Source organism: Herpailurus yagouaroundi, unplaced genomic scaffold (genome assembly GCF_014898765.1).
Source record: "Herpailurus yagouaroundi ecotype Mexico unplaced genomic scaffold, PumYag 100, whole genome shotgun sequence".
Lineage (NCBI taxonomy): Eukaryota > Metazoa > Chordata > Mammalia > Carnivora > Felidae > Herpailurus > Herpailurus yagouaroundi.
The window spans coordinates 69,394,683-69,420,745 of NW_024412391.1; the positions used below are offsets into that span (position 1 = coordinate 69,394,683).

Here is a 26,063-nt window from a genome sequence, read left to right on the forward strand (position 1 = left end):
CAAATAACCCAGTGAAGAAATGGGCAGAAAACATGAATAGACACTTCTCTAAAGAAGACATCCGGATGGCCAACAGGCACATGAAAAGATGTTCAGCGTCGCTCCTTATCAGGGAAATACAAATCAAAACCACACTCAGATATCACCTCACGCCAGTCAGAGTGGCCAAAATGAACAAATCAGGAGACTATAGATGCTGGAGAGGATGTGGAGAAACGGGAACCCTCTTGCACTGTTGGTGGGAATGCAAATTGGTGTAGCCACTCTGGAAAACAGTGTGGAGGTTCCTCAGAAAATTAAAAATAGACCTACCCTATGACCCAGCAATAGCACTGCTAGGAATTTGCCTAAGGGATACAGGAATACTGATGCATAGGGGCACTTGTACCCCAATGTTTATAGCAGCACTCTCAACAATAGCCAAATTATGGAAAGAGCCTAAATGTCCATCAACCGATGAATGGATAATAAATTGTGGTTTATATACACAATGGAGTACTACAGGGCAATGAGAAAGAACGAAATATGGCCCTTTGTAGCAACGTGGATCGAACTGGAGAGTGTGATGCTAAGTGAAATAAGCCATACAGAGAAAGACAGATGCCATATGGTTTCACTCTTATGTGGATCCTGAGAAACTTAACAGAAACCCATGGAGGAGGGGAAGGAAAATAAAAAAAAAGAGGTTAGAGTGGGAGAGAGCCAAAGCATAAGAGACTCTTAAAAACTGAGAACAAACTGAGGGTTGATGGGGGCTGGGAGGGAGGGAAGGGTGGGTGATGGGTATTGAGGAGGGCACCTTTTGGGATGAGCACTGGGTGTTGTATGGAAACCATTTTGACAATAAATTATATATATTGAAAAAAAAAAGAGATAAAATAGTAGAGGGAATAAAGAGTAAACTAGAGGAAGCAGAAGGATGGATCAGTGACCTGGAGGACAGTGTAATGGAAAGCAATCAAGGAGAACAGGATAGAGAAAAAAAGCAAATAAAAGAGAATAGAATAAGGGAATTAAGTGACACCATCAAGTATAATAACATCTGCATTACAGGGATCCCAGAAGAATAGAGAGTAAAAGGGGTAGGAAATGTATTTGAAGAAATAATAGCTGGAAACTTCCCAAATGTGGGGAAGAACACAAAAATTCAGATTCAGGAGACAGAGATCCTCCAACAAAATCAACCCACGGAAGTGCACACCAAGACACGTAATAATTAAAATGGCAAAAGTTAGTGATAAAAAGAAAATCTTAGAAGCGGCAAGAGAAAATAGTTACAAACAAGGGAAACCCCAGAAAAATATCAGAGGACTTTTCAGCAGAAACTCTGCAGGCCAGAATGTAGTGGCATGATATATTCAAAGCGCTGAAAGGGAAACATGTGCAGCTGAGAATATGCTGTCAAGCAAGGTTATCATTCAAAATAGAAGAAGAGACAAAAAGTTTCCCAGACAAATAAAAGTTAAAGGAATTCTCACCACGAAACTAACCTTACAAGTAATGTTAAAGGGGATTCTTGGAGTGGAAAGACCATAAGTAGGAGTAAGAAAAGTAGAAAACACAGAAGTAGTAAAATTAAGTATATCTATAAAAATCGGTAAGGGTTATTCACAAAATACAAGAATGTAAAGTATGACACCCTATTTGTAAAATTGTGAGGGAGGGAGGGGAATAAAAATGTAGTGCTTTTACAATGGGTTCAGACTGAAGCAAGCATCAACTTAATATAGACTGCTAGATGCATAAGATTTTATATATAAACCTAATGCTAATCAGAATCATAAACTAGTAATAGGTGTGTAAAAAAAAAATAGAGAGAAGGGAATCCAAGTGTATCACTAAAGAAAGCCACCAAACCATGAAAGAAGAGAGCAAGAGAAGAAAGGAACAGAGAACTACAAAAATAATCATAAACAAGCAATTAAATGGCATTTAAGTACATACCTATCAATAATTACTTTGAATGTAACTGGAGTAAATGCTCCAGTCAAAAGACATACGGTGATAGGATGGGTAAAGAAACAAGACCCATCCATAGGTTGCCTATAAGATACTCATTTCACAACTAAAGACACATGTAGATTAAACGTAAAGGGACAGAAAAACATCACACAAATTGAAGATAAAAGAAAGTTGAGGTAGCAATACTTATATTGGACAAAATGGACTTTAAGGGTTTTGGATAGCTCAGTCTGTAGGGCATGCAATTCGTGATCTTGAAGTTGTGACTTCAAGCCCCATGTTGGATACAGAGGTTACACTAAAAAAAGTTAAAAACTGGACTTTAAAACAAACACTGGAATAAGACAAAAAAGGACACTACATAATCATAAAAGGAAAAATGCAATGAAAAGATGTAGCAACTGTAAATACTTACGTACACAACATGAAAGCACCCATATATATAAAGCAACCAATAACAAATGTAAAAAGAATAATCAATAGTAATACAATAATAGTATGGGATTTTAACACCCCACTTACATCAATGAATAGATCATCCAAACAGAAAATGAAAAATGAAACAGTGGCTGTGAATGACATCTAACAGGTATATTCAGAACATTCCATCCTAAAACAGAACATACATTCTTTTCCAGTGCACGTGGAACATTTTCCAGAATAGATCACATGTTAGGCAACAAAACAAGGCTCAAAAAATTCAAAAAGAATGAAGTTATACCATGCATCTTTTTCAACCACACTGCTATGACACTAGAATCAACCACAAGAAAAAATCAGGAAAGAAGTCAAATACATGGAAGTTAAATAACATGCTACTAAATAAGAAATCAAAAAGGCCATCAAAAAATATATGTAGACAAATGAAAACACAATAGTCCGATATCACTGGGATACAGATAAAGCTGTTCTAAGAGGGAAGTTTACAGCAACACGGGGCTACATCAAGAAGCAAGAAACAGCTGAAATGAACAACCTAACCTTATACCTAAAGGAGCTAGTAAAAGAAGAACAAACAAGTAGAAGAAAGGAAATAATAAAGATTATAGCAGAATTTTTTTTAAAAAGACAACAGTAGAACAAATCAATAAAATCAGGAACTTGTTGTTTGAAAATATCAACACAATTTATAAACCTTTAGCCATACTTATCGAGAGAGAGAGAGAGAGAGCGAGTGATAAAGAGAAGACTCAAATTAAAAAATCAGAAATGAAAGAGGAGAATTGACAACTAACACCATGGAAATACAAGCAATTATAAGAAAGTATTACAAAAAATTATACATCAATAAATTGGGACAACCTAGAAGAAATGGGTAACTTCCTAGAAACATAACCTCCCAAACTGTATCAGGAAAAATTGAAAATCTGAACAAATCAACTACCAGTAATGCAACTGAATTAATGATCAAAAACCTCTCAACAAACAAAAGCTCAGGAATGGATGGCTTCAAACATTTAAAAAAGAGTTAATATTTATTCTTCTCAAACTATTCCAAAAAATAGAAGAGGAAAGCAAGCTTCCAAATTCATTCTATGAGGCTAGCAATACCCTGATAGCAAAACCAGATAAAGACACTACTAAAAAAGATAACTGCAGTATAACATCTCTGATGAACATACAAGCAAAATCCCCAATAAAATATTAGCAAACCAAATTCAACAATATATTTTTTTAAAAAAATCATTCACCAAGATCAAGTGCGATTTATTCCTAGGTTGCAAGAGTAGTCCAATATTTGCACATTAATCAACGATACATCACATCAACAGGAGAAAGGATAAAAACTATATGATCATTTCAATAGATGCAGAAAAAACATTTGACAAAGTACAACATTCATTCATGATAAAAACCCTCAACAAAGTAGGATTAGAGGGAACATACCTCAACATAATAAAGGCCATCTATGAAAAGCCAACAGCTAACATCATACTCATTGGAAAAAAAAATAGCTTTCCCCCTAACATTAACAACAAGATGAGGATGCCCACTCTCACCACTTTTACTCCACATAGTATTGGAAGTCCTAGCCACAGCAATCAGACAACAAAAAGGAAATAAAAGGCATCTAAATTGGTAAGGGAAAAGAAAAGTTTTACTATTTACAGATGACATGATACTATGTATAGCATAGTATATCCAAATACTAAGCATATAGTAAAATATCTAAGTATAGTATAGTATAGTATAGTATAGTATAGTATAGTATAGTGAAGACTCCACCAAAAAACTGCTGGAACTGATAAACCAATTCAGTAAGGTATCAGGATACAAAACCAATACACAGAAATCCCTTCCATTGCCATATATTGATAATGAAGTAGAACAAAGAGAAATTAAGAAAACAGTTCCATTTACATTTGCACCAAAAATAATAAAGTACCTAGGAATAAAGTTAACCAAGGAAGTGAAAGACCTGTACTCCAAAAACAAACACCAATGAAAGAAACTGAAGATGACACAAAAAAGTGGAAAAATATGCCACACTCATGGATTGGGAGAACAAATATTGTTAAAATGTCCATACTACCCAAAGCAATCTACAGATCTAATGCAATCCCTATCAAAACACCAACAGTATGTTTTATAAAACTAAAACAAACAATCCTAAAATTTGTATGGAACCGCAAAAGGCCCAGAATAACCAAAGCAATCTTGAAAAAGCAGGACAAAACTAGAGATATCCCAGTCCCACATTTCAAGTTACACCACAAAGCTGAAATAATCACAACAGTATGGTCTTGACACAAAAACAGATATATAGATCAATAGAACAGAGTCCAGAAATAAATCCATGATTATACGGTCAAGTAATCTACATCAAAGAAGGCAAGAATATGCAAGGGGGAAAGTCTCTTCAACAAATGATGTTGGGAAAACAGGACAGCTAAAGCACAACAATGAAACTGGACCACTTTCTCATGCCATACACAAAAATAAACTCCAAATGGATTAAAGATCTAAAGGTGAGACCTGAAACCATAACAATTCTAGGAGAGAGGACAGGCAGTAATTTTCTTGACATCGGCCATAGCAACATTTTTCTAGATATGTCTCCTGAGGCAAGGGAAACAAAAGCAAAAATTACTGGGACTACATTAAAATAAAAATCTTTTACTAGCAAAAGAAACAATCAACACAACAAATAGATAACCCTCTGATTGGGAGAAGTTATTTGCAAATGACATCTCTGATTAAGGAGTTAGTATCCAAAATATACAGAGAACTTATCAAATTCAACACCAAAACATCATCATCATCAAATTAAAAATGAAAAGACATGAACAGACATTTCTCCAAAGAAGACATGTAGACGGCCAATATGCACATGAAAAGACACTCAACATTACCAATCATAAGAGAAATGCAAATCAAAACCACAATATGTCACCTCACATCTGTCAAGATGGCTAAAATCAAAAACACAAGAAACAACAGGTGTTGCTAAGGATGTGGAGAAGAAGGAACCCTCAGGCACTGTTGGTGGGAATGCAAACTGATGCAACCACTGTGGAAGACAGTATAGAGGGCTCTCAAAAAATCAAAATAGCATTACAATATAATCCAGTAATTCCACTTCTGGGTATTTATCCAAAGAATACGAAAAGAGGATATGCACTCCCATATTTATTGCAGAATTATTTACAATAGCCAAATTATGGAAGCAACTGAACCGTCCATGGATAGATAAATGGATAAAGAAGATATGGTGTGTATGTACACACACACACACACACACACACACACACACTGGAATACTATTCAGCCATAAAAAGGAATGAAATGTTGCCATTTGCAACAACACTGATGGATCTAGAAGATAGAATGCCAAGTGAAATAAATCAGTCAGAGAAAGACAAATACCATATGATTTCTCACGAGTGGAACTTAAGAAACAAAAAACAAACAAGGAAAAAAGTGACAAAAAGCAGGCTCTTAAATATAGAGCACCAACTGTCATTTGCTAAAGGAGAGGTGGAGAAATGGGTGAAACAAGTGAAGGGGATTAGGAATATACTCATAGTGATGGGCAGTGAATAATGTATGGAATTGGTGAATCACTATGTTGTATGCCTGAAACTAATGTAATACTGTGCATTAATTATAATGGAATTTTAAAAAACTAAAAACAAGAAAGGTATATTTACCCCTCTCCTCTGATAATGTGAACTATTTTACAGGCATTTTAATTAATTAAAATTTTTAAAATTATTTTTAATTTAAAAAATATTTTGTAATTTTTTTTAATTTTTATTTATTTTTGAGAGAGACAGACAGAGAGTGAGCAGGGGTGGGGAGCAGGGGCAGAGAGAGATGGAGATACAGAATCTGAAGTAGGGTCCAGGCTTTGTCAGCACAGAGCCCGATGCGGGGTTCAAACCACGAGCTGTGAGATCATGACCTGAGCTGAAGTCGGACCCTCAACTGACTGAGCCACCCAGATGCCCCTAAAATATTTTTTAATGTTTATTTATTTTTGAGAGAGAGTGTGCATGCATGAGTGGGGAAGGGGCAGAGGGAGAGAGGGAGACACAGAATCCAAAGCAGGCTCCAGGCTCTGAGCTGTCAGCACAGAGCCCGACGTGGAGCTCAAACCTATGAACCAAGAGTTCATGATCTGAGCTGAAGTTGGTCACTTAACCAACTGAGCCACCTAGGTGTCCCTATTTTCATTTAATTTCAATAGAGTTAACATACTGTTATAACACACTGTTACATTAGTTTCAGGTGTATACTATAGTGATTCAACAATTCTATACATTATTCAGTGCACATCACAGTAAATGCAATCTTAATCCCCTTCACCTATTTCACCCACCTCCCCACCGACTTCCCCTCTGGTAAACCTCTATAGTTAAGAGTCTGTTTTTCAGTTTATTTCTTTTTTTTTCTTTGTTTGTTTGGCATCTTAATTTTTAATAGAGACTCATCTCAGATAAAAATATATAGTCCCAATAAAAGATATTTCAATGTTTCCAGAAAAACTATTTGCTTCTAATAATACTTTGGTTAATATTTTATTATGCTGATCTTCCTCATGTTTTGTACCCATGTTTCCATATGTACTCTTCCCTTTATCTAGAAAAACCTTCCTTTCCTTCCTTTACCTGGTCACTTTAACTCCTGAAAAGCCCTATTCAAACATCAATATCTTAGTGATGCTTTCTCTGGACCACTATTCCTGTGCTACTTCTGTAAAGTGCACATACTTTTATTACTGTGCATATATATACACGTTCCTATACACTCCTCACATCATTTAGATATCATTTAGTCAATTCTGATATCCTCATAATTATCGTATTCACATTTAAATTTGCAGTACCTAGCATAGTTCCTAGAACAACATAGGTACTCAGTAAGTGCTTATGTATCAGAAAATATTATTTCAAAGGTTTGTCATTCTAAAATGGAAATCTGATCTGATGTGATACTGGTAACTCCACACAACTCCTTACATGGAATATAAACTCATTTCTCACCTGGCCACATTTACATACACACTTGCCTTCTATGTTTGAGTAAGAAGCTAGCATACAGTTTCCTATATTTGCTGGATGCTTTAATCTCTTTTTGTTTTTGTTGTTTTCTCTGCCTGGGAGGTCTGTCTCTTCCCACCGTCATCTATCAAACGTCAAAGCCACTTTAAGGTATTAGTGTAAGCACTCCACCTTCAATCCTTCCCAGTTCGTTCTCCTTTGTTTCCCACTGTATACCATACACACCTCTATCATAGCACTTGTGACATTTTACTGCTCTTATTGTTTCTAGGTCTGTGGCCTCTGTAAGAGCTATGAGGACAGGAACTAGAACAAATTTATTTCTGTATTCTTAGCACCAAGCCACGCACCTAGGATAGAAGAGGGGCTCAATAAATGTCAGCAGGATAAACAAATATTGAACTATAAAAACAAGTAAATTTGATCATTATCAAAATAAGCTATGGTTCATTTTTTTAATCCAAAGGACAACACAGAGTTTTTCAAAAAAGGCATCTTGAAAAAGAATTTAATCTTCCGGGGAATAGCAAATACAGAATATATTCTACTTTAAAACTATTAGAAATTAATTACCACTGTATCTTTCTTGCTTAAAATAACAAAATATCTAGGTAGCTTTAATGTTTAGGGAAGCAATTAAATTGCTGTTCAGAGCATAATAAATACCACTGTGCTTTGCTAAACACCACAACAAACTTCTAGTCTAGTGGTTCTCTACCCTGACTATATATTGAAGTAAGTAAGGATTAAAAAAAATTCTGATACCCTAATCTCATCTCAGATCGATGAGATGAGATTCTACAATGGTGGGGTCCAGGCAGTGGTATTTGTTAATGTTCCCTAAGTGAATATATTTTTTTTCTCCTGTGAAATAATAACAACTCCACACATAACTATCTGGCTGTTCCTTCTTGGTCTTTGTCGGAGGAGGTACCTTCTTCCTAAAGTGTTGGTGTTCCCAATGATTCCCTCCACTTCTATTCTCAAATCCTTAAGATTCCTTGTAAATAGAGATTATCCTGGCTTTAAAAATGAGATCCCACATTCTTTTGAGCCCTGGATGTAACATTTATGACTTTAAACAAAAGAGACAAAAAAAGAAGATTTTCAGTTTGGTCTTTTTCCTTCCTTTCAGAGATTAGGCTCAAGTCTGCTGTTACTCACAAGTTCTTATAAAAGATCTAGAATTCTATACTCTATTTTGATAGCAGTAATTAGTCATTCAAAGCTATTATTTTGTTCACATGATCCTTTAGCTTGTGTCTCCAAAATTGAGGGTTATCTTCTCTCCGTTACTCTGCTTCTTTCTCATTTACCTCAGAGGCTATGCTGATGCCCATGATGAGGGTTACTTTGGCAGCTGGACATAGAAGGCATATGACCCTTGGCACGTAGGATTTAATATCTGCGATTCCAAGTACTTCTGAGAAACCCCAAAGATGAGTGATATGAAACAATTAAAAAATTTTTTTATGTTTGTTTTTTGAGCAACAGAGAGAGCTTAGTTAGCAGGAGAGGAGCAGAAAGAAAGGGGGACAAAGGATTTGAAGCGGGCTCAGTGCTGACAGCAGCCAGCTCGACGTGGGGCTCAAATTCACGAACCATGAAATCATGACCTGAGCCAAAGTTGGACACTCAACTGACTGAGCCACCCAAGTGCTCCTGATATTGAAGGAACTTTTAATTTTAATAAGGGAATACATTTGAAGCCCATGGCTATGAGTTAAGTTCTGAGAGTGAGTCTAACAAAATCTTAATGGTACTGCAGTAAACCTTTGTTTTATTTTCCACTTATCACTTATTGTCAGATACGCTGTGATTCTTAGGATACCCTCCACTGCCATTTGTGACATGGCACATGGAGAAAATCTTAGGCCGTAATCATGAAAATGAAAGATTTAATATACCATGGCTTCAGGAATGCAGAATTTTATGCTAATGGTTAGAACGGCTGTGCAGAGAGCCCTAAAGATCAAAGAAAGTGAAGGCCACAAAACATGAATATAAAGAGGTTTCCACTAGACAAAGATGGGACAACATGATCATCAAAACTAAAATAATTACAAGCTATAGAAGCACACTGAATATGGGCGTTTCTGCTATAACACAGAAACAAAATAAAACAAAGTGTTCTGAAATATCACACTGGAAATAACCAGCCTTATGGGTAAAACAGAGGTAGGAGCTAACAATTCAAAACCTATTCAACTTTCTAACTATAACACACTTAAAAAAACAGTGACATTTCTAACAAAATTCCAAACCAGATTTAAAATATTGGTTAAATTCCCATTAAGTAAAGAAATATAATAATCATTTTACAACAACTTTAACAACAAAGTAAAAGCCATTTGATAGAAAAGGGTGGAAAGAAGGCTTAAGGCTGCTGAGGTTAAGGCTTGCCAAGAAGGCAACGATAGAATGCACAAACCTGGGTAAGGACAAAAAGAGCATCTTCAAGATAAAGTTCAACTGAACCAAAGGAATGCATGATGAAAGAGTACTATAGTGAGAGAGTGCCATCTATTGGTGCATTGCAGTATGTGCCCATATTGGTATTTTTGCATTCCATTCATGTTTCTTGTTGAGAAACAGTAACCTCAGGAAAAATCAACTATGACTCAAGGTGATTTCTTTGCTATACGGACATCACATCCTAGTTTGTGAATCCTGTAAGAGTTAATTCACATTACAGAAGTGATTATATATAACAAGTTCATCATATTCTCAAAATAAGAGAGAAAGCAAAACAAAGAACAAAATCTTCATTTCACTGGTAACTAAGTAGGGCATCAACATTTTCTTCTGAAAGTCAACAATATCCTGTAAGAAGTAATATATCCTCTAAGAACTAATAATGTACACTGTTCTGAGGCTGCCTACTCCTGTGGCTTGCAATGAGTGTTTTACAAAGAGTTATTTGTACAAGAGATCATCAATCTGAAGATCTAAACCTGTGGTTGAGGACAAAGCTTTCCTCCCATGTAGGATACTCTTCAATTAACAATGTGACCAATGATGTCAATCTGTCCACTTGATTAGCTTATGAGGTCCTTGTACAGAGAAACTGTCTTATTCTTCTCTGTATTCTATTACTCTCAAGTACAGAAGTATACACTTAAATAAGTGCTTACTGAAAAAAACTAAATACAAAAATGAAAAGTTTTCCACAAATCAGCATAAATAATATGACAGTAAGTTTTTTATAAGGCCAAAACCAATATATTTCATAATATTATGAGAAACTTTCCAAATATGATTCAAAATATAACTGATACATTAAGACTGTATTTATTTAATGAAGTTTAATATATAAGTAAAATAGAGTTAAAAGTCATTTAAATAAATGTGTACCACAGATTTCAATAAAACTATCAGAATAAAAACCTAGAATTATGCTGTATTCTCAATGAAATGATAGGATTATTTCCAATCATTATTTGGAGATTTAAAATTATTTAATACTTTTAAACTCTACCACCATAAATGTAATCACTCAAATATATCTTTGTCAAAGCCTAATAATCCAAAATAATCCAAATTAGTAATATATCAGAGATCAATGAAGAAAAGACTTGCAGTTAAAGTTGATACCAGTAAAATCTTCAGGGGCCATGAATGTCTTCCTCACAATATACACAAACCTATATTATGATTATAAATATTAATCCAAATGCCATTTAAAAACTAGATCTGAAAAGCAAATTTTTTGAAACTTGGGGATAACACAATCTAAGTCCAAACTCATTGTTTGATGTGTAGCATCTGGGCATGATAAAGTAAAATATTTTAAATTTACCATTTATCCAGGTGTATTTATTAAAGGAGATTTTAAAGTTTCTAGAGACCAAAATAGAGGAATAATCATTGAATGTTTTGTTTGTTCTAACTATATTATATACAACAGCATTTAATACTCATAGCAATCCACAAGGTAAATATCAATTCCAGTTTATAGATAAGGAGACAGAGGATACAGGACATTAAGACTGAGCTCGTAACGGGCAAATATAAAGCCAGTATCTGAACACAGTCCACATACGCAGGAAAGCTTTAGAATGCTCCTCTACTACGTCACTCTTAAATTCTATTGCCAAATCTGTAGACTGTTCACATTTTTTGAGACAAATTAAACCATATTTTAACAGTTATTCAAAAACACACCAAACACATATTTCTCAACGCATTGAGAAATATATAAAAAGAATAAGGTAAGTGACAAAGAATTTAAATCAACCAGGAAAAGATAATTAACATAACGTGAAAGCAAATATTACATTCTACATAATCCATTTAAACCCCTCTCCTGACCTTTTCCTTTACACATCACAAATTTTAATCTTCTCAGGGCCACTATTATCTTCTCAGGATTAACAAAGAGAATTTAAATGCCCAGCTTTCACTGCAGGCCCTCCTAACTGTTGACAAAAATCTCAGCAAGAAAAGAAGGAAAAAAAGTCCACTCTCTCTACAACCACAAAAATGCCCAGAGTATTCAGTACCTGAGAGATGATTCAGTTGATGTAGTGAATTGTGAAGACTCTCAAAGGAATGTATCTTACTCTTCTATTCAGTATCCTTGTAAATGGTTTTTGCACAAAGGAATCTTTTAAGACAGCAATTTACACCTGGCTAAGATTGTAGCCATCTTATGTGAAAGTAAATCTTTAACCCTAAAGTCAAGAAAACAGCCTAATTCTGATTGTTGGCCTTCATTATTTATTTGTTGCTCTGATAATATTTAGTTTAAATCTCCTTAAAGGCTTGTTAAAAACAATTTTAAGTATCAATGACACTCTTTTATCATACATAAAACTGTATTTTAGATTCTTTTTTAAAACTAAAAAGTTTGAGCCTTTTCCTTTTTTGATTGTTGTTTACTGTTTTGTTTTTTTAAATATAATACACTGTCATACAGTGTATGACATACAGCTAACATACAGTATATACAAAGCGCTCTTGGCTTTGGGAGTAGTTTCCCATGATTCATCGCTTACATACAACACGCAGTGCTCATCCCAACAAGTGCCCTTCTCAATACCCGTCACCCATTATCCCCTCTCCCCCCGTACAACCCTCAGGTTGTTCTCTGTATTTAAGAGTCTCTTATGGTTTTCACTCTTATGTGGAATTTGAGAAATTTAACAAAAGACCATGGGGGGAGGGAAGGGGAAAAAATAGTTTCAAACAGAGAGGGAGGCAAATCATAAGAATCTTTTCCTTTAAATTATCCAAAGTACAATAAATGATACATTTTAATTCTTCAAATGAAAATATTTCTTTGACAAAATAAAAACTGATTTCACAATTATTTTTTAAGTTAACACCATTAAGACAGACTACCAGCATCACCTGCAAATGAAAAATTAAATTATCTTTTTACTCTTTTAATGGTAGAGAAATAACTAGAAATCCATATTGTTTGGCTCTTGATATTTTTCTCCCCACTTATAGAAGTGAGGACTTATGGAAGGTATTAATCTGCCCCTCAATGAGTAATACTCCAAATGACAAACTCTCTTTAAAATATTAGGAAAAAAATAAATAATATGTGAACATAATTCTTTTCATCAAGATACAAATTCCTAGAAAGCATTAAAGTTTTATGTTTATTAATAAAAAATTTTTACTTAAAAATCATCTTTCACTTTGACTAGCTCTCAAAGGATCTCTGTGCAAAATATGTAACATCCTTTAATTAAAAGGAACCATAATTACTATACAGAGAGAAAAACATCTTAACCAAATGATTAAAACTAGTATCACTAAAAAAAGGCCAACAGACTCCATGGACCTCTGGATATGATATCCACAGCACTGACAGACATACTATGTATGTAATATTGCATCCACAAATTGATGAGCTCATTCTGATCATGAGAAAAAGCAAACAAACTCAAACTGTGGGACATTCTATAAAATTACTAGCTTGTATTCTTCAGAAATAATCTCATGCAAGACAAAGACTGAGAAATTCTTCTAGGTTAAAAGTGACCAAAGATGCAAACAACCAAATGAAAAACATGATTCTGGACTGGATCCTGTACCAGAAAAAGGAAAGCTGCAATAAGAGCCATTATTTGGATAACTAATGAAATTGAAATGAGTTATGGGTAAGATGAAAGTACTGTACTGAATTAAATTTAAGTTGAGGGGCGCCTGGGTGGCGCAGTCGGTTAAGCGTCCGACTTCAGCCAGGTCACGATCTCGCGGTCCGGGAGTTCGAGCCCCGCGTCAGGCTCTGGGCTGATGGCTCAGAGCCTGGAGCCTGTTTCCGATTCTGTGTCTCCCTCTCTCTCTGCCCCTCCCCCGTTCATGCTCGGTCTCTCTCTGTCCCAAAAATAAATAAACGTTGAAAAAAAAAAATTAAAAAATAAATAAATAAATAAATAAATAAATAAATTTAAGTTGATAGATGAACTATGCTTATATATGAGAATATTTCTGTTCCTAGGAAAGACACAACTGAAGTATTACGGGGAAAAGTTATGAGGTATGCAAGAGGGACAAAATTCTGAGCAAATGTGGCAAGTGTTGAAAATTGGTAAATCTAAGAAATGCCCTATGGGAATTCTTTGTGCTCTCCTTGCAACTTCTCTGAAATGTTGAAATTATTTCAAAAAAAAAAAACCTTTTAAATCATCTTTTAAGATTAAATATTAATGTGACAAGATTTTCACCATAAACAAATAATTAATAAAATCAAGTTTGACAAAATGGTATGATCAGTACAAGTGCTTTGAATAGTGATAATTTAAGGAGCTGGTACCAGAATGTAGATCAATACACAGCTTTCTTCATCAAAAAAAAAAAAAAAAAAGTACTGCTATGGAAAAGGCTCTCCTAAACTGTGCTTAGTGATATTCTGGGACAGCCAGGTAACAAACACTGCACTGTCACTATACTCTGAGTGGTACTGGTCTTATATACCATCTTTTTTAACCAATCATCAGTCAACCAATAACTAACTAAACAAACACTTTTAAAAAATTATGTTTATGCATTTGAAAGAATATACACCAAGTTATAGCAGTTGACTCTGGGTAGCACAACTGAAAGTAATTTTTATTTTCTTTCTATATTTTGTAATCTAACTATAATGAGCACGGATTACTTTTAAAATAAGAAAAGTAAACTTTTAAAAAAGAGTAAGTGGAAAATAACTTAATAGCAAGCAATCAGACTTCTTGGAATTTGAATCCTACGTCAAAACATGACATTTTCTTATATTTATACACTGCCAATATTTTTCCAAAAGGAGCTCACTTACAGCTGATCTTGAAGCTCCACAATTATATATTCTAATTGTTCCTTTTCCAGTTTATGGGCCAGATCAGAATCTTCAATCCTTTGAAGCAGTATTTTATTCTGAGAGACAGATTCAGACAGCTGGTTCTCTCTAAGTCGTAAGAGTTCTTCAAGATAACCCTGAAAATACAGTATCATTGAGATAAAGCAACTGCAAAAATCTAATATATATCTTGAAAGTAAATATTGAGTAGCTTAAATGCTATTCTTTCCATATTGTAATGAAACAATCTCAAAACATTATTGATGAAATCATAAAAAAAATCCTTTCAATTAAATATGAAAATTTAACATATGTTCTCCACCATTTAAAGCCCTTCTCTGAAGTTCAATAAGATATGTTTGCTGCAATAAGTAGAATGGAAGTTTGTACCTTTTGACCCTTTCATCCATTTTACCCATCTCACCATGTTATACATTTCTGGTGAACTGTTACTTTTTTTCAAAGGCAATGTATTTCTTTAGTCTATTTAATAGTGCTTTTGCCTTAAGGTCTATGTCGAATGATATTAATATAGAATTCTTTTGCTTAGTATTTGTTTTATCTTTATTCTACTAAATGTTAAAATCTCAAACATATAAATGAAACTGCACACAAAACAATAAATTACTTTCTTTTTTTTTAAGTAGGCTTCACGTCGTGCATGGAGCTCAGTGTGGAACCCAATGTGGAGCCCAACATGGGATTTGAACTCATGACCCTCAGATCAAGACCTGAGCTGAGATCAAGAATGGGACGCTCAACCAACTGAGCCACCCAGGAGCCCCTAAATGGCTTATTTTTATATTACAACATAAAATTAGAAGTTGAACAAACAAAAGCCTCTTTTAAAACTATGCCTGATTTTTAATTAAGAGGACAATTCAAGAACAGAAAGGAAGTAGCAGCGGGTCAACACTTACATTCAACTAAAATCTTTTGGCAGTAACAGTCCAAACGCAATAATGAGAATCAAATTAAATGACTTTTGGCAACTGATAAATACCTTCTGTTCCAGGGTTAGCTGATACTTTTGTTTAACTCTCTTACACTTGTTGAACCAACTATTCTCATCCATGATGAAAGGAGGCCCGACATTCTCTGGAGTGCTGCTTTCACTACCACTGCTTCCCAAAGTCCTCAGTTCTTCCTCGTCACTGCTGATACTATCAGAACTGGGAAGGTTAAAATTTTTTAAATAAAGTTAATATATTCCACTCTGTTAAGAAATATTTCCATATTTTGTAAGCTACTGGTGAGCAAACTGCAAATATTTAGCACTCCATATACAGTTATAAAAATGATATTATAAAGACTTTAGTTCCTGGAAAAAAAAAAAAGACAGCTAGCATAGGCTGCTGACTCCCTCTCACAGAGTTAAGCCTTGAGATGCTACGGAAATTCAGTTGAGGTTTATAGACCTAAGGAATTAACATAAAAACTGTGAGAACATTCTGAGAGAGAAAAGATTTCCAGAGAAGAGAACCACAAACCCCAAATGTGTTGGGAAGAACTTTCTAGCTATTTTTTCTCCACTGTCATAGGTAGTTCACTGCCTATCCAATATCCACTGTAGGGCAGACAAACAGCACTACCAGCCTAACATCGGGGGGAGTATAACAGGGCAGTAATCAAGGTGAGCTCAGTGTTGGCAAAAATAATAAAAGGTTCAGAAAAACTAGGTATTCCTAGGCATCTTCCATTGGATGAAGTAGGAGAAACAGAAGTAGAGCAGAGAAAACATCATTTACAACCCACACCTAAAATTTCTAATGACATCTTTATGGTAGAAAAGGACAGAATAAGGTGGGGAAAAAAAAGAAGAAACTAAATGAAGAAGTGTGCTCAAATGGATGTCTGGTTTAGAAAGAAGAATGAGGAGATGTTATATTCAAAGAGGAACAGATAAAAGTACATTTCAAAATATAAGCAATGATAGTAACATAAGAGGAACAGCATAAAAATATTCTGCATAATCTTCAAAGTATTAAAACAACCTGTGATCTATCAAATTGAGGGGCAAACTAAGAAAATGCAGTAAATTCAAAACAAAAAATAAGATGGCAGAATAATCCCTCATACAAAATAAGTTATAAAATCTTAAATGGGTTAAATTCAATAACAAAAGCCAAATGTTTAATTTTATTAAGACAAATAAGAACCAACAATAAGTTGTCTATAAGATACATATGAATACAGAACAACTAACCTTAAAAAGATGGAAAGCACACCCAGAAAATATGACTCAAAAGAAATCCAGGTCAGCAATCATGATTTCATGGGGTAACACAGATATAATGGTGGAAAACAGTATAAGTATCAAAGAAAGATATACATTCCATTCTCCGTGATCCGTGTTTGCATATGTTGGTCTTCTAAGTCTGGGGTCCAAGTATGTTGTCAATATGAGTCAGAGGCCTCCATAAAGAAAGGTCCTAACTACCAAGAAGATGCTCTCAGTCAGTGACCTAGAAAACAAACTAATAAACACACACCAGAGGAAATTTGCCTAACATAGCCAAGGTTTTTGGTGGACCAGAGAAAATAAAGCAGTGGCTGATAATAAAGCTCCAGCTTTGAAAAATAGACAAATAGAACTTGTAAAAAATTATATTTGACATTAAAAAATTAAATAGATGAGCAAACAAGCAGATAGAATTGAAGAGGGAATTAGTAGAAGCTATGAAGAAATTATAATTAAAGATTTTCAAAATGCTAAGAAAAAAATAACTGCTATTCCAGGATAGCATATCCAGCAAAATTATCTTCCCAGAAAGAGGGCAGTATAAGCACATATTCAGAAAACTAAAACCTGAGAGTTACACGAATAAATTTTCCTAAAAGAACTTCTAATGATCATACTCCAAGAAAAAGACAATGATCTAAGAAGAAACAGTGATCAAAGAAATTTTTAAGTTTATGGGTAAACCTGAACAAATATTGAGAGCAATGAAACACTAACAATGATTCCTGCTTTGTGGAATTTTAAAAACATCAATGAGAGACCTAAGATTCTGGATGGTAGTAGCATATGTTAAAAACAAAACGAGTGGAGTTAAAACAATACAAAGTCCTCATTTATATGGAGAGATAGTAAAGTATTAACTTTAGACTTTAACTTTTAAATATGCATATTAAAATTAATGAAGTAGCAATAAAAGAAGAGTAGTATGTAACTTGTAAACTAGTAAAGAAATAAAATGGGAGGGAGAGGAAAAAAATCAATACAAAAAGAGGGAGAAAGAAGAGAGAGAAGGTAGAAAAAGAAATTCAAAAAAACAGAATCAAAACAAAGAGTAAAACAGTAGATACCAATCTAAATATATTAGTAAATGTCCTAATCACCTCAGTTGAAAGACAAAGCCTTTAGACTAGATTTTAAAAATTCCAGTTAAGTGTATCTTGATGAGCATGGAGCAATATACGGAGCTTCTAAGTCACTATACTGTCCATCTGAAACTAATATCACACTGCATGTCAACTACAATGGAAATTTTTAAAAAATTTCTAATTAAATAGTACTTTAAAAAGATACACTTAATGGGGCGCCTGGGTGGCGCAGTCGGTTAAGCGTCCGACTTCAGCCAGGTCATGATCTCACGGTCCGGGAGTTCGAGCCCCGTGTTGGGCTCTGGGCTGATGGCTCAGAGCCTGGAGCCTGTTTCCGATTCTGTGTCTCCCTCTCTCTCTGCCCCTCCCCCGTTCATGCTCTGTCTCTCTCTGTCCCAAAAATAAATAAACGTTGAAAAAAATAAATAATTTAAAAAAAAAATAAAAAGATACACTTAAAAATAAGGATATAGAAAGGCTAGAAGTGCTCCATTTCATACCTTCCTGCTGTACGCTTTTTCATATATTAACATACTGAAATCAGGATACAGCATACAACTGATGACATTTTACTTGCTGTCAAACCATTTTCTCACTTAGTAATATCTCTGAACTGGGATGCATTTACAATGGAAGGCATGTCAGTTAAGATGAAATATGGTTTAAAAAAAGATAAAAATACACTAAAAAAATACCTAAAAAATTGGTGGGACTCTATTTATATCAGACAAAGTGGATTTTAAGGAATAAAAAATTACTACATATTTATGGCTACTACATAGTGATAAAAAAAATTCATTATTTCAGGAAAACCTAAGAATTCAAAATTTAGATGCATCTTTTTTTTTTAGTTTTGGTAATTTTTTTAAAAAAAATTTAACTTTATTTAAATCTCAGTCAATTAACATATAGTGTAATAATGATTTCAGGAGTAGAATTTAGTGACTCATCACTTACATATAACACCCAGTGCTCATCCTAACAGGTGCCCTCCTTAAAGCCCATCTCCCATTTAGCCAATCCCCCTACCTAACACCCCGCCAGCAATCCTCAGTTTGTTCTCTGTATTTAAGAGTCTCTTATGGTTTGCCTCCCTTAGACGCATGTTTTAACTCAGCTTCAAAACTAGAAAGCAAAAATTTTAAGTACGACAAGAAAAAACTGACAAATCAAATACAACAGTGAAAGAATTCATCATCTCAATGAAAGAGATGAAGCAGAGAAAAATAAGAAAGGATACATACTCCCAGAACAACCATTAACAAGCATAATCTAATGAGCATAGGCCCCAATCATTGGAATACTGACCAATTCTAGACCATTTTTCAGCAGATTTCAAGAAACTATTATTATGTGAACCATACTCACTAATCTCAACTATAACAAAAGCCCTGAAAATGTTTGAAAATTAAAAATTATACTTCAAATATTCGTTGGTCAAAAAAATTATAATGGAAATTTAATTTAAAACAACTAAAATATAAAATAATTTATCAAACATAAGGTACAACTAAAGGAGTAATTCAAGGGCCTTATGTACTTAAAAGAAGTAAATTTGAGTATTGAAAGAGAAAAGATCATAAAAACTGTCAACAAATTGGGTATAGAGGAAACATATCTCAACATAATAAAGGCCATATATGACCCAGCCCACAGCTAATATCATACTCAATGGTAATAAGATGAAAGCCTTTCTTCTAACATCAGGAAGAAGACAAGGATACCGACTGTCACCACTACTATTCAACAAAGTATTGGAAATCCTAGGCAGAGCAATTAGGTAAGAAAAAGAAATAAAAGACATTTGAATTGGAAAGGAAGAAGTAAAACTGTCACTATTTGCAGATGACATGATATATATATATATATAAACCTTCAAGACGCCACCAATAAGCTGTTAGAATAAATGAATTCAGTCAACATGGAGACTACAAAATCAATATACAAAATAAGCTGTGTTTCTACATACTGATGACAAAATATCAGAAAGAGAAAATAAGAAGGTAATCCCATTTATGTTTACATCAAAAGAATAAAATACCTTGCAAAAAATGTAACAAAGTGCTGAAAGATCTCTACAATGAAAACCGTAAGACACTGATGAAAGAAACTGAAAAAGGCACAAATAAATTTCAAGACATTCTTTCTGTGCTCATGAAATGGAAAAATTCATATTGTTAAGATGACCATACTATCCAAAGCAACCTAAGATTCAATGCAATCCTTATCAAAATTCAATGGCATTTTTTCATAGAAGTAGAACAATCAGAAAATCTATGTAATCACTCACAGTGAGTAGCCAAAGCAGTCCGGAGCAAGAAGAACAGACCTGGAAGCATCACACTTACTAATTTCAAAATACATTACAAATCAACAGCAATCAAAATAGAATGATACTGGAATAAACACAGATCAATGGAACAGAATAGAGTCCAAAAATAAACCCAAACATATTTAGTCAATTAATTTATGACAAAGGAGCCAAAAATATTCAATAGTTAAGAACAGTTTGGTCAATGAGTGGAGTTGAAAAAACTGATCAGCCACATGTGAAATAATAAAGCTGGACTCCCATTTACACATACCATACATAAAAATCAACTCAACAAAATAGATCAAAGACTTGAATGTAAAATCTGAAACTGTAAGACTCTAGAAGGAAACACAGAAAGTAAGCTCCTTGACACTAATCTTGACAATGATTTTCAGATTTGGGGCCAAAAACAAAGGCAAATAAAAGCAAAAGCAAAAGTAAACAAATGGGCCAACATCAAATTAAAAGGCTTCTGCACAGTAGAAAAAAATCATCAACAAACTTAAAAAACAACCTACTGAATAGGAGATAATATTTGCAAATCATAAATCTGATAAGGAGTAAATACCCAAAATATATAAAGAACTCAGAGAACTTCATAACAAAAAGATAAATAATCCAATTACAAATGGACTAAGGACATGAATAGACATTTCTCCAAAGAAGATATATGAAAGGGTCACAGGTACATGAAAAGATGGTCAACATCATTAGTCATTAGGGAAATGAGTATCAAAACCACAATGAGATACCATCTCACACCTGTTAGAATGGCTATCATCAAAAAGATAAGAGATAACAAATGCTAGTGTGGATAGGGAGAAAAGGAAGCCCTTGTTCACTTTTGGTGAGATTGTAAATTTGATACAGTCACTATGGAAAACAGTATGGATGCTCCTCAAAAAATTAAAAATAGTACCATATGATCCAGAAATTCCACTTCTGGGAATATATCCAAAGAAAACAAAACACTATCTTGAAAAGATATCTGCACCCTACATTCATAGCAGCACTATGTATAATAGCTGAGATATGGAAACAATCTATCCATCAGTAGATGAATGGATGGAAAAGACATGGTACAGGTATACAACAGAATATGAAATCTTGCCATTTGCAACACCATGGATGGACCTTGAAGGAAGGCATTATGCTAGTAAGTGAAATAAATCTGAGAAAGACAAATGCTATATGATTTCATTAATATGTAGAAAACACATACACACACAAAAACACAAACTTGTAGAAAAAGAGATTAGGTTTGTGGTTACCAGACACAGAGGGTAGAGGGAGGAAGAACTGAAGAAAGGGAAAGGGAATTGGAGGAAAGTGGTCAAAAGGTACAAACTTCCAGTTATAAAATAACTAAGTACTAAGGATGTAATATATAACATGATAACAAGAAATAACACTGCTGTATGAATATAGAAAGTTCACAGAATAAATCCTGAGTGGTCATTACAAGTAGAGTTTTTTTTTCCTTTTTTTTCTTTTCTTTTTATTGTATCTATATAAGAAGATGGATGTTAGCTGAACCTACTGTGGTAGTCATTCATTTCACAATGTATGGAAATCAAACCTTAATTCTGTATTCCTTAAACTTCTACAGTGATGTATACCAATTATTTCTCAATAAAAATTGAAAAAAAATCTACAAAACTGACAAAATGCTTTGGCAAGAATGATTTCAAAATTAAGCCAAAATAAAAGGCTATGAACACAAAAGGCAAAAGGTAACATAACAGAAATGAAAAGAGATTTTAAAAGATATTTAAAGAAATCTCTGAACATCATGACATGTTTTTTGTTTTACTTTAATAAAATATAATTTACCAAAACTGAATCAACAATAGAAAATTGTAATGATTAATAGGACTACCAATGAAATTAAAATAGTAATTTTTTTAAATTTAAAAAGTAGAAAGCAAAGAGCAATAAGGAAGTTTCTTGTAAGGACGAGGAAGAAAATAAATACTTACATACAATGATTCCAAGGTATACATTACCTCATTAATCCTCATGATAACTCCATGAGGTACTGCTCTACTATTTAACAGATTCACCCAACAATGGAAGACAGTAAGAATAAGAGAAAAGTAGTTTGTTCAAGGTCGCCCTAGTAAGGGAAACTGGTATTCTATTACAAAATTTTAAAACAATTTTACATTGCCTCCCAACATTTCAATGACTAATAATACTACAGCTGTCTAAAAAAGCTGAATGGCTAAGAAGGTATATTGATGCCAGGTCATGAATGACCTATATGTTTTGCTAACACTTAGTTATTTTAGGCCATGGACAATGAAAAGCTGAAACTCACATAAGTATCTCTTATTCTGAAGGACACAGAAGTTCTGCAATATTTTTGGTGGGAAAATTATACTTAAGAATTTCAGGAACATTCCAATATTTTGAAGAGCAAAATATTTTTAAAATTTTTATTGAGGCAATGATATAAAAGGAAAAATAGTTTTCCTTTACCGAAAACCTATATAATGCTTTATTATTTATAATTGTTAAACAGACTAAAAATTCTTATCACTCACCTTTATTCCTTTACCTCTAATAATTAAGCACTTATTTTTAATAAGGATATAAAAAGAAGGAAATAATGGACCATAAAATCTTCAGACTATTTATCTTGTTGAAATTTTAAAGTATCATTTCCTTCAGAGGGCTATTTTTAATCCTGTAAATGAGCATGACAAAAACTAGAAGATATTCATTTAATTTTCAAAACACCTACTTACTGCATGTCTATTCTTATGCTAAGTACTGTTAAAGCACTGAGATTTAAGTGTGAGTCAACGTAACAGTCCTTGCTTTCTCGGGGTTTACATTCCAGTACGAGGAAATAAACAAATAATATACCACCTGTTAGATAGCAAGAGTCACTATGCAGAAAATAAAGGAGGGAAGAGGCATAGCATGGGTAGGAATATTATTTTAGGTAGGAAGTTCAATGAAGGCTTCATCAGTAAGAGGGTATTAAGCTGGATTTTAGAGAAGAAATGGGAAATAGACGTGTAAATATCTGAGTGATATTGCATTTGATAGGAAGGACAAAGGCCCTAATGCACAAGTGTGTCTGGTATGCTCAAGGAATTACAAAATGGCCAGAGTTACTGAAGCATGGTAAGTGGGAAGGCAGGTAGTAGGAGATAAGGTCAGAGAGGTACTGGAGGCCAGATCAAATAAGGACCTTGTCTTTTATTTTGAGTTACATGAAAGAAGCTGCTGGAAAAGTTATGAGCAGAGGAATGAAATGATCTTTCATTTAAGAAAAATCAGTCTAGCTGTCTATGGAGAATTAACTATAGGAGTTAGAGGTGAAGGCTTGAAGACTTTCGCAAATTTCCAGGTTTGAATTAAGGAGGTAATAGTGGTGGTGCCAAAGGATTTGCTGGTGGATCCTATGTGGATTATGGTAGAGAAAGTTCAATGATGATACCAAAGTTTTGAGCATAAGCAGCCAGAATGACAGAACTACCATTCTTGGAATGGGAATGGCTAAAGGAAGAAAAGTTTCGGAGAGAAATAGGAGTTCTATTTTGTACATGCTCATTTGAGGTGCTTACTACACATCCAAGCGAAGATGGCAAGTTGGCAGCTGGATATATGAGTCTAGAGTTTAGGGCAATGTTCCAGGTAGAAGTGTACATCTGGGAAAGAGTAGCATAAAGATAATATTTAGAGCCACTAAACTGGAGAGTGAGTACAGACAGAAAAGATGATTTGGGACTGATCTCTAAAACAGTCCAACACTTAGAGGTTGGGGAGATGAGAAGAAATGGGGAAGGGGAGTGAGGACGGAGGAAAACTGGAAGAGCATGGTATCAAACAGTGCTCAAAGAAGGTCGAGACACACAAGGAAATGATTAACCACTGGATTTGACAATGAGACACCACAGCTGACTCTGACAAGAGCACTTTCAGGGGTAAGTATTAAAGCTCAATTTGAATAGTTCAAGAGAGAATGGAGGCAGAACAAAACAAACCTGGGAACACAGTGTTATAATAAAGGAGAGGCGACTGACTGCGAAGTAGCTAGAAGTGACAATGGGGAAAATTCCTCTGTTTCATTTTTAACATGGGGAAAATAACAACATGCATGTATGCTGTGAGGTGTGGGAAGATACTGAAAAGAGGGGAAATTAGGGGCATCTGGGTGGCTCAGTTGGTTAAGCATTCAACTCTTTGACTTCAGCTCAGGTCATGATCTCACAATTCATGAGTTCAAGCCCCACATTGGGCTTTGCGCTGACAGCACAGAGCCTGCTTGGGATTCCGTCTTCCCCTCTCTCTGTCCCTCCTCTGCTTGCCCTCTATCTCTCAAAATAAATAAAAAATTAAGTAAAAAATTTAAAAAAAAAAGAAAAGAGGAAAAAGTAATGGAAGAGGACAGAACAACTGCTGGGACAAAAACCTTAACCTAAGAGACAGGATGGGATGTAGTACACAGGTCAAAGAACTGGTCTTCCATAGCAAAATGATTACTTTATTCCTACAGGAGGCAGAATGTATGGGATAGAATGTCTAAGAAGGGCAATTAACAGCATACATGAGTTAACAGTCTCTTTAAGTCAGCAATTTTGTTTGTAGAAATTTGCCTCTTTAAGGATATAGTCATGTTTAAGTACGAAGACTTAGCTATAAGAATGCTGATGGCAACATTATATTGAGAAGTACAAAACTGAAGGCATCATAAGACACTATCATTAGCTACTGGACTTTTCAGGCCTAAAATCTATTTAAGAAAAAATGTTTAAAAGATGTTTAAAGTTTTATCAAGCAGTAACTCAGAAAACCTGAGTTTTCTCAATGATACACAACCTAAAAGCCAGTTTTAAATATGAAATCTATTTTAGGATGTTTTCTATTAACATATTCCATATATTTAGCTTCAGAAGGATAACACTTCATTTACAGAGACTAATAGCTAATAAACGTTTTTTAAAAGTTCAGCTTCACCGGCAAATAAATGCAAATTAAAACAATAGGGAAAAAACCCAATAGGATATTATTTTCCACTTGTACAACTGGCCACATTTTTAATACTTGGTTGGCAATGGTGGGAAGCAAGCAATCTCACATATTGCCTATACAAACTTAACTAGCATGGCCTCTTTGGAATGCAATTTGATAGCATATTTCAAAAGCTTTAATAATACATGTGCTATTTATCCCAGAAATTTTACTTCCACTTTAACTTAAAGAAATAATCATGGTCTACATAAAAGATGTAGTTACAAGGTTATTAACTGCAAAAGTGCATACGACAGTGACAACTAACTGAATGTATCCTAAAGGTCCAACAATAATTACGTAAAAATACTGTAAGATAATGAAATTCTATTCACTTAGGGAAATGACGCTGTGGAAGGATGGTTAATGACATGCAAGAATCTTCATTATACAGTATTAAGGGAAAGAAGTACTACATGTACATTATAATTCCATGTTAAAGAAAAAGATAAGGCTGGAAAGCTACCCATCAAAATGTTAATGCCTCTAGCAGCTGCTTCTTAAAGGTAAGATTTTGAGTGACTTAAGTTTTCCTCTACCTATCTTTATTTTCTAGTTTTTGTATAATGAATATGTATTACTTACCAAATAAATGTGAGTGGTGATGGACTCAGACCCACCATCAGAATGTATTACTTAC

The 26,063-nt window shown here is 34.2% G+C and overlaps 1 protein-coding gene across 4 annotated transcripts in view; it reads right to left on the reverse strand.

The window, feature by feature from the left end:
- Nucleotides 1-26,063, reverse strand: part of RUNDC3B (RUN domain containing 3B) — a 155,052-nt gene that overhangs the window by 44,986 nt on the left and 84,003 nt on the right. For all 4 annotated transcript variants that reach the window (XM_040472768.1, XM_040472769.1, XM_040472767.1 and 1 more), the window contains 2 exons: nt 15,761-15,929; nt 14,737-14,894 (listed from right to left, as the gene is read on the reverse strand). In XM_040472768.1, coding sequence (XP_040328702.1) covers nt 14,737-14,894; nt 15,761-15,929 — 327 coding nt within the window. The remainder of the gene's footprint in view (nt 1-14,736; nt 14,895-15,760; nt 15,930-26,063) is intronic.